We start from the raw sequence: 10,389 nt of genomic DNA, 5'->3' as shown, positions 1-10,389 counted from the left end.
TGCCTCTCAATGCCTACTGATCACTGTCAGAACTGAATAGTAGATCAATCGAGCGCCTGAACTGAGACATAAGAATGCTGACAGATACCTTTTGTTTCTCAGAACGTTCTTCAGTGATTTAATGTTTGTTCTTAGCTGGTCGATCTCTCTTAGTGTGCTTTACATCTTTTGTAGACTAAGGAAGGGGAAAAAACTTCAGCTCCCCAAACAGCTTGTAAGAACGAACCAATAAGATTTGTGTAGGAATCCTGTTACGCACTATAAAACACCCTTGTACTTTCCTGAACTCAGAAAATAGGACAGATGCTTACTGGGGCTACCCAGCCAGGTGGGCGGGGTATATTACTACTACTACTACTACTACTACTGAGCCCACATATTTTGTCTCTGAAGGGAGGTGCAGGAGTTGCTTCTTTTAGCAATTGGAAAACTTCTTCAGATCTTAAACATACAGAAATGACTTGATGATCGTGTTTTCCCTCTTGGTGATGGCGTTCTTCATATTTCACAGTGTTGAACGGATGTGGATAGCAACCCCTGTAGCTACTCGGTTGGCTGGAGAGGTGGTGATTAACTTGGGCAACGTCTCCCCAAGCCATTATCAGCTCTAATAAGGGGGTAAATATAGGTACTTCACTCACCGTCAAAGGAGAAAGCTAGAGAAAGAAAAGGTTCGTTACAAGTCTATTTTATTGTGTCTGCTCCAGTCCTAAGGTACCTACATAGAATGTGAATTGTCCTCCATAATTTACATCCTTTTTAGAAATGTTAGTCTTAAATTATGGGCTAGCTTCCCCTTTTGATGGAAGCTCTTCTGTTGTTCAAATGCAAGTTATAGCTATGTTTTGTATATTTTATGTGAATTTTAGAGTTCTTGCTCTATTTTTATTGAAGGCTTGGTATATTTCTTGTTTGGGGTAGATTGGTTGGCATTAAGAGGTTTTGTTGGCATTAAGGGAATCTCTCCAACATATGAAGCAAAGTTCGTTCCCAAATGGTTTGTAACTAGATACTGGGAAATGAACCATGGACCTTCTGCATGTGGTTTACCATTGAACTGTGGCTACTCAAGATATGTCACTTGTAGTTACTCAGAAGCATCAGGTGTGAGTTATCTCTGCACGACACATTGTGGTATACTAGGCTTAAATTAAGCTAGAGCTTGGACCAGGAACCTATCAAGTGATCAAACCAAGTTGCCTTTGAAAATGTGCAGCATACCTTAACTTCTCCTCTAGATAGCCATGGAGTGGGATCTGATTAGAGGTTGCAGGTTCCAGGCAAGCTTGAATTCCACCATTTTGCTCTTTCAGAAATTAAATACTGGTAGCAGCGTTCAGAGTATCTTTGGTTCTCCAGATGCTGCTGGACTACCATCATCCCTGACCATTGGCCATGCTGATTACTGATGATGGGAGTTGAAGTTCATCAACATCTGGAGGGCCACAGGTTCACCATACCTGTCCTCAACAGTGGAAGTGCTCACCCAGCATGCCGAGTTCTCCTGACAACCTGGGCAGAGAGGGCCAAGTGATTGACAGCTGGGTGTTTGAAAAACTGAGCCTTGATATTTTGATGCTTTAAACAAGATGCAAACTGAAAAGGACGCAGAAACCTGTTTTCCAGTGGTCTTGTATTACCCCCTCAACATAGTCTGCTCTACTTTGGTAATGTGGAAAACCTAAAAACTGTAGAGTAACTTTACTAGCATTGTGTATAAGTGCGATGCCAATAGTTTTACATTTGCATTCTGTTAAAAATGGCTGCTGGCGGGATACATCTTGTTGCTCTGCTCATCTCTGTTGAGTTTGATGGGATGTAGCCTTGTCTCTTTTCAAGGGCATGAAAAGGCCTTTTTTCTTCACTAAGGTGGGGTGTCTATGAATCCAGTCAGGGCCTAGGCCCTACCTCCTTGGCCAAGGAGTTCCACCTTGGTGTTAAGCTAGTTGTATCTCATCCCTCTTCTGTTCTTTCCCAGGGACACGCTTGGTTGTTCTCTCCTCCATCTAAGGGGTGGGTGGGTGCCAAACCAAGCTGCCTTTAAAAAAAAAATCTTTATCCTGACAGAAGAAAGTGTTTAAGGTATCCTCCAGCTTGCACTGGAGTGTTGGAAGTGGGGATGAAAGAGCACATTTTTAAGCAGACTGACCTTATTTGCATCTCCCAGGCTAATACATGCCTAATACATCAATTGGACCATAGTTGACCTTCAGTTTTGCACTTCTTGGCCCAAAATACATACCAAAATGTGTAAAAATAATAATATGTGTTTTTAAGGATAAAATAGATTTAGAAATGCACACATGGATATGAAATACACATTTAAATATGATTTTTGTAATAAAATACATATTTAAATGATATTTAAATATGAATTTCTGTATTGATTTTTAATAAATTGCAGATTGATAAAGCAGGAAGTGATAGATTTGTGAACGAACATGTGAGAAACTGACAGAGACTGGAAATAGACAGATCTGCCTATCTCTAGCTGGAAGCTATTTCTTTGGGAGCTAACACAGCGTTGTGATTGGCTAAGAGACATGACCTGTAAACCAAGAGTTCCTTGATTCACAGCTTGCCTCTGCAATGGATGCAGTAGGTGGCCTTAGACAAGCCGCTATCACTCAACCTCAGTGCCTCATCTGTAATAGGAGGTGTGATAATAATACTGATTTGCCTTTCAGGATGATTTGTAAGGATCTCTGAGATCATGTACGAGGAGCACTTTGAGGACTCCAAATTGCTTCGAAAATGTTATTGTACTTTTCAGTTGCATATATTGTTTTGTTGCAGTTCTTCCCTCCTGTTGACCTGAAGGAGTATTTTGACAGCAGTGCGCAAACTCAAGTCAGGGTGTATAGAAAAGCAAGCGGGAGATTTTGTTCCACACAGGCAAAAAGGGAGAGGCAGACCATGTCCCCTGTGTGGGCCATAGAAGAGTGTTTCATGCCCTTATCTAAAAGCATGCAAGGTAGGCATTTGTGCAGTGCATCAATGTGTTTTGGTAGGCTGTATTTTAGAATGAGGGAATTTCTCCAGAGAAGCAAAAAAGACATCCTTGTTGTATTCTAGCATGCAATCTAGAATACTTCCAATTCCGCTTGGCTTCAAACGAAGCTGAGCCCTGTGGAGAACTTCATGCCTATAGCTGTGCTAATGAAACAATTTGTTATAGTTTATGTAATGTGCGTAGAATGGGATAGAACTGGGCATGCCAGAGACACTTTGCAAATGTTAACATTTCCTTGGGCTCAGGTGGGGCTCAGGCCAGGTATCGTCATTCTGAACTGCATCCCTGGCATATTACTGGCAAAATTCACCTGAGACACATTGATTGGAAAGGATACCAGTTGACTCTTTTCCATGAGTGTCACTCTAGACTTCAGACTTGCTGTTTAAAATAAAGCAGTATTTTAAAATATAAAAGTGAGACATGATTAGGATGTATGATAAATAGCCCTGTGAAATTACGTGTGTATGTATGTATGTATGTATGTATGTATATTTATATGTGCATTTGTTTTTGAATTTGTGTTATTTCTTCTCATGCATTGAAATATATTCTTTTTGTTACATTTACATTCATACTCCAACTTACCATGTATAAATAAAACTGCAGTACACATTCAGGTTTTATACTGTATCAGTGTTTACAGGCAAGCTAACAGTAGAGAGGCATCTACTGATAGCTGTCTTGAGGACTTGCAGTAGATTGGGACACGGGTGGCGCTGTGGTCTAAACCACTGAGCCTCTTGGGCTTGCCGATTGGAAGGTCGGTGGTTCAAATCCCTGTGATGGGGTGAGCTCCTATTGCTCTGCTTCTGCCAACCTAGCAGTTCAAAAGCACACCAGTGCAAGTAGATAAATAGGTACCGCTGTGGTGGGAAGGTAAATGGCATTTGTGTGTGCTCTGGTTTCCGTCAGTGTTCCGTTGCGCCAGAAGCTGTTTAGTCATGCTGGCCACATGACCTGGAAAACTGTCTGTGGATAAACGCCAGCTCCCTCGGCCTGAAAGCGAGATGAGCGCCACAACCCCAGTCGCCTTTGGCTGGACTTAACCATCCAGGGGTCTTTTACCTTTACCTAGATTGGCAAAGATTTCTGGGTCCCAGAGAGCTGGGGGTAAACATAGTGGCTAAAGTCCGTGGCTTGAATCAAATCTCTGTCATTAACTCATTGTGTTGTCTTAGGTGGTCTACTCTCAGTCTATACCTGCAATAATGCTGGCTTACTTTACAGTGTTAGTGAAAAGACTGCAGCTAGATCAGGAGTTCCCCAAACTGTCATCTATGAGCTTGTATTTAGATGTGGATTTGTGGGTTTTTGTATTGCTGCTTTCATTTTAATTTACTTTATTTAGTCCTGAAGCGCCTATCTGGTACATATCTGCTTCAAAGCAAACTTGCGTAGCAATACGCTGCAAGTGTACGTCCTTTGCTCCTTTCCCTCCCAATCCAAAAAGTGGATCCTGCAAAACTGAAGCCTGCCCACCCTTAAGCATTTTCCCATGATATTGAAAAATCGGCACTCTGGACCTACAGAGGTTTTCCCCATGCAGCTTGGCATTACTAGTAATGCCAAGGATTGTTCCAGCGGTGGGAAGGCTGTGACCCTCTAGGTGTTATTAGTCTCCAACTCCCAGCATGGTCAATAATCGGGTATGATGGGAGGTATAGTCCAACAATATCTAAAAAGTCATGGGTTCCCCGTCCCTGCTTTCATCAGAGAGAAGCAAGTGCCCACCTTACGCTCAGTGCCCTTCCTGCCAGTCACCTAGTGGGAGATCAGTGCTGGTCACATTGTGGGTGTGCAGGGAACAGCTTCCTGAATGCTGCCGCAGTTCTGCATCCTCCTCTTGCAGTTGAGATTCCATGGATCAGGGCTGTTAGGAACTGAATACCAGAATACAATACAACTTTCCCCTTCTTATATATCCCCAATATATATATAAATATACATATATATTTCCCCTATTATAGTTGTGTCCATTACACAGCATGGTTTGATTAGCCTGACTGCTAAGTACAATAATTCACTAAGGCATGATCCACACTGTTTCATTTTCATTGTTTTTATCCACACTTAGACCGGCATTTTTATTTTTCACAAATAACGTGTTTTGCCTGCCTGCCTTTCACTGCTTTCATTCACTGATGGTAGTAAGGTTTTCTCCATCTGATTGGAGCGTGAAGGTCAAGCAAGGTCAGGGATGTCATTGATGTGTTCTGTGGTATGCATGGTATGGTTTTGTTTGGAAGGATTCCTGCTTTCTCTGTTTTGAAGCAACCCAGTGGCCTAAGGTGACTGCAACAGCACGTGGTCATTCACTCGTTCCGAAGGCCATGTATGGAGAGGGCTGGATGTGCCCATTCCAGGTAACATGGCCATTAACTTAACACAAGCTGAATGTAGTCTGTGGCCTCCCCCAACCTAGCATTCTCCAGGTGTTTTGGACTACAACTCCTGTCATTTCTAACCACTGGCCAAGCTTGCTAGAGATGATGGGAGCTGGAGTCTAACAACATCTGGCAGGCACCTTGTTGGCCACCCCTACTCTATAGATTGCAGTGGAGCTCACCAAAGCCACATCGTAATGACACAACTGATGTGGACTCCCAAGCTTTTGATACTGACTACAGCAGGAACAGCCCATGTGGTGGCCCCTATGTGTGGACTGCTGCCCTCAGCAAACCCAACCAGCACTGCCAATGGCCCTGGGTGATTGATGAGAGTTGCAGTTCACAGCCTCAAGTGAGGGGACCACATTGGCCACCCTTGCAAGACATTTTTCTTCTGGCTTTGCCTAATCACTAATCTGGGGTCTGGCTTCCTCGCACTTAACTTGAAAACCTTACACTATCTTCAAGAACTCTCCTTTGCCTCTTCTATTCCAGTTTCATTGTACAGGAAATGGGGGTGGCGCAAGTACATTCTCAGTAATTTTGTTGTACACTATTTTTTTAAAGAAATGAATAGAACAACTTAAAAAAAATCCCCCAAGCATTGTAAGCAGATGATGATTAATGTTACTTATTGGCTACAGTAGCACGCAGTTCTTAAATAAAGATCTTCAAAAAGACTTCATTGAACATATCCATTGTGACTTATTTCCAAACGTGTATTTCTTCTAACCAGAAGTTGGGAATGATTTGAGCAAGAGGTTGGAAGTGTGAGCATGAAAAAAATAAGATAGTGCTGATATCCCTACTAGTTGCACAAAGGAAGGCAATCAGGGTAAGAGTGGGGGTGGAGTCTTTGTTAAGCTGAAACATAGCCAGCACCCACCCTGGCAAATATACCATCCTGTATTGAAATGTTGGGGAAATCTCTGAGATGGCAACCATGGGAAATTGTGCAAATGCATGGAGGATAGATACACTATGCATTTTTTTCAGGGGGTGCAGTATTCCCCTAAATTTCAATTATGCCTTCAGAAGTGGAAAGGTGGTTCAAATTGTCTGAACAATGCTGGGAGGGATGGAAGGAGAAGTTTGGTTGGGATTTTAATGCGAACCTACCTGATTCACACTTTCCAAAACATCCAAACTAAAGCAAAGCTCCTCTCTGAAATTTAGACTTCTCTGAATTTTGTGTTGGGAGTTTTCCAACCAAATAACGTGTGCAAAAATGTGTGTACAGGAGAACCTGTGTATAGAAACACATTAGCTTAGTGAAAAATAACATTCAATGCATGCTATTAGGGAAATTTGTTAGCAAATATGTGTTTATCATAAGAAATTTGAATGGGAACCATACAGAATTTTCATGAGAAATTAAAAAAACCCTGCAAGCTAATGCCGAAATGTAGTGGGAGCCAATAAGAAGAAGAAAACATTAGGTTTTTCCCTTTTAAGGTGTCATCGTCTGCATGTCTGGACCACTTAGCTCCCTGTCACACTGAGGCCCACCTGTCATAGAAAGAACCTGTCATGAATTTGGCCAAGGAACCCACCTTACAGGAAAGGAACGTCCATCAAATTCTCAGATATTATTCCCAAGAGAATGTCAACCAAGGCAGTAGTGTAGTTCAGGCAAAGCATGTACTCTTACCACAGAACCCACTAACTGTTACAGACTCCCAGATTTTGCACTACCTTTCAGAGGTTTTGGCTTCAAACCAGCAGTTGGGAACCTCAGACTTGAAGGCCATGTGTGGCTCTCTAGGCCACGCCCCTTGGCAGGCCCCCTCCCCAGTGTCCTCCTTGAGTGCTTTTTCCTGCATGGCATATGTCCATGAACTCTGATACCTCTTGCATTATGGAGAAGTTGGGTTGTTATGTGGGCAAGTGTAGAAACCTCTGGCTTTCTCGTAGCTGGAATGCAGCCTACTGTAAGAGTCTCATCCTTTGTCCTACCCACTTTCCCCTCCGGCCCCACCCACCATCATTATGTGGCCCCCTGAACATTGTCTATGAGAAAATGTGGCCTGTGGGCAGGAAACAGTTTCCCCACACTTAACCTTTTACCATTAAGGCACAGGATGGAATTTTATTACTCTCTAATAAATCAAATGGAACTATGTTTATGATTAACGTCACCAAATGATCTTCAGAAGCCTGAAGTGATAAGATTACCATAGTGAAATTGTGATGTACAAGAGCAATCTAATATAGCAAGTCTACAAAACAACACATCTCATTCCCCATCACGTTCATCGTTTTCATGGTGGTTGGGGCACAGGACACAGTAGAGAAGGCTGTGCAGCACAGCCCCGAGCACCAAGCCACTTCCAATGCCAACCAGAAACACAAACACAGCCCTCTGGCGCCAAGAGCCCCACCGACCCTGGGCTGGCATGCTGGTGGCGTTCTGTTGGTTATTTTCACTTTCTGGTTGCTGTTCCAGCGTTAAGGATTTGTCAAAATTCAAATCCACCATGTCGCCGGGGATCACACGAAGCCCAAAGTAGATTCTCTTGACAACCTTGTAGTTTTTCATGAACTGCACATCACACCTGTACGTCCCCGCATCGTATTCCTCAGCGGGGTAAAGCTTAATGACAAAGCCAGGATTCTTGAAAGGGGCAAAGAGAGTATCATCTGTTGTGATGATGCCTCGGGCCAGCCTCCATGTGTAGCTGAAGCTCTGGGTGTCGGGACCTATCTCCGCAGTGGTTAGGCAGCTGATCTCGAATGGCCTGCCCACTAGGGCAGTGAAGTGCCGCATCCCACAGATCCAACTGTTCAAACAGTCCACCTTCCGTCGTTTGCAGCCTCTCCTTTGCCCATCAGGCCTAATCTCACATGACTCTTCTTCCTTGTAACCCAGCCCACAGGTGACGCTGCAGCTTGTGGAACTGACTACAACTCTTCCCGAAGCCGTCATCAGGGCTTCGGGAATGGTCACTGCCTCATGAGAAGCCACCGACAGCGGTACAAAGAAAGCAAAGGCTAATGTGCCCAGGGCCAAGCCAGATTCTGTAGCCATCATACTTGGAGAGTCCTTTTACAATCCATTGGGCGGCCTCATTATATGACCTCCTGAATATCATCCTTTGTTAAAATATCATAAATGTTTCTGTGGTGTGAAACGGATGCCTTTTCCTGAACCCGCTCCCCAGCCGTAAGACATTCTCGGAATACAAAAAGCAGCCAGGTGGCATCCTGCCAAGGGAAAGAAACTTATTCAAAAGGTGAGCCAAGTTAAGCAGGAAGGTGCAATCAGAAGCACAGCATAGCTGTCAACTTTTACCTTTTCTTGCGAGGAATCCTATTTGGAATAAGGGAATTTCCCTTAAAAAAGGGAAAACATTAACAGCTATGTAGCACTGTGCTATGCAATGCTTTGTTAAGTCATTCTCTGGGTGGCATGTTCAGGCAGACACAGCCTCCCTAGCACAATCATATCACATAAAAAAAGCTTAGCATAATCAACAAATCAGCAGAACTTAGTAAATTAATTATGGCTGCAATTCTAGAGCCCAGAGCTGGGACAGCTGTAGCCCTCCAAGCTGTTATTGGACTATAATTCCTGTCATCACCAATCTTTCGTTTTACCGGCTGGGCTTACAGGAATTGGAGTCCAGAAACATCTGGAGAGCCACAGCGACTTCACATCTGCTAATATATGCATTGGGTTGCAGCCTCACAGCTTTATGGTACTTTCACCACAGTCCAAAACCAATACTGAGTCACTCAAGATCAGGTGCTTCTCTGAAAAATGATAGAAAAAGACAGAAGCAGCACAACAGTAAACAAAAAAACTTCCTGGATCCCCCAACTGGTATCTCTTTACTGCCTTAATACATAATTAGACCATCAGAGCTAAACTTGGGTTTTCTGGCAATGTAAAAAAATATGCATCAGACTTGCCATGACAGCAGTGTTTTCCATTTTAACATACCAGCTTTAAAGACAGACAAAACCAGGGACCAGTTACGATGTTACTACTTTACCAATATAGATTTTATGACCTGTGACAATAGATGTGTGTAAAAGGTACTTCAGGAAGAGTAGTAGGAGCACAATTATTGTAATTCCTAAACAAACTTTCAGCAGAAGTGAACTCCGACAAGAGGCCTGCCCTGGAATTTTGATTTGAGGTCTCCAGTCTGAAATTTACTATAGTTTTCTGAACATCACAAACCATAGGAAAGTATGACGTTGCTATACACTGAATAAAACTCTTAGTTCGTTCATTTAGCACACTGCTCTGGCTTTTCAATCACTCTCTAGTCCTGCCAGCTGAGGCCAGTATGGAAAGAAATGCTCTCCAACTGCACAGATCGCTATAGAAGACCTGCCTGGAGGGGAAGAGGGCATCTGAATAAATGTGGGGGGCGGGGACTCAACTATTGTAGATGTATGATGCCAGAACCAGGATGGAGTTTGATGACTACCTTGCACTAACCCCAACTTCTTCCAATAATCTTGCTCTACCCACCCGCTTGTAAATCTGGTACCACGGAAAGCAGGCAAAACAAGAAGCGATACTTACGCAACAGTGACTTGTGCATTGTGGATTCAAATTGAAAATACTACCAAACTACAAGAAATTACAAAGATTAGTTTGGAATTTGCAGGTAGTTTTAAATTTGCAGCACTGTAGATGAGAAACATCAGGACTGCATCAGTCAAGCAGTTTACCATTTTTCCAAACTAACCATTAAGAGAGAAGGATCTGAACCCTGCTCTTTTCTTCAGTGTTCATTCAGTCATTAAGGCCTCTGTGATGCTGGTGGAGTTATCAAATTGTGATGTCACAAACCAGCTGGTTTGTGATGTCACAAACCAGCTGTTCCAACTGTAGCATCATGCCAGCAATGCCAAACCATTACATTCATACTAGCATAGTGTATTGTAAAGGTGATATTAAGAAGACCATACTGAACCAGGAAGCTAGCTGGTTTGTCCCTAGGGTTCTAAGGGCAAATACATCAACATCAT

General features: G+C 43.1%; 1 protein-coding gene across 1 annotated transcript; it reads right to left on the bottom strand.

Annotated features, from left to right (window-relative positions):
* Positions 1–7,464: 7,464 nt before the first annotated feature.
* On the bottom strand, positions 7,465–10,197 carry TMEM81 (transmembrane protein 81). The gene is made up of 2 exons (XM_081914070.1): positions 9,941–10,197; positions 7,465–8,607 (listed from the first exon to the last, which is right to left on the bottom strand). The coding sequence occupies exon 2, from the start codon at positions 8,432–8,434 to the stop codon at positions 7,640–7,642; it is 795 nt and encodes a 264-aa protein (XP_081770196.1). The 5' UTR covers positions 8,435–8,607; positions 9,941–10,197; the 3' UTR covers positions 7,465–7,639.
* Positions 10,198–10,389: the final 192 nt, after the last annotated feature.

This window comes from Podarcis melisellensis (assembly GCF_964234715.1).
Source record: "Podarcis melisellensis genome assembly, chromosome: 6".
Classification (NCBI taxonomy): Eukaryota; Metazoa; Chordata; class Lepidosauria; order Squamata; family Lacertidae; genus Podarcis; species Podarcis melisellensis.
The sequence above is the reverse complement of the archived record's forward strand: the minus strand, read 5'-3'. Positions and strand labels throughout refer to the sequence as shown.

Coding starts and splice junctions, on each gene's coding strand:
- TMEM81 (XM_081914070.1), bottom strand. CDS start 8,434: ATGATGGCTACAGAATCTGGCTTGGCCCTGGGCACATTAGCCTTTGCT.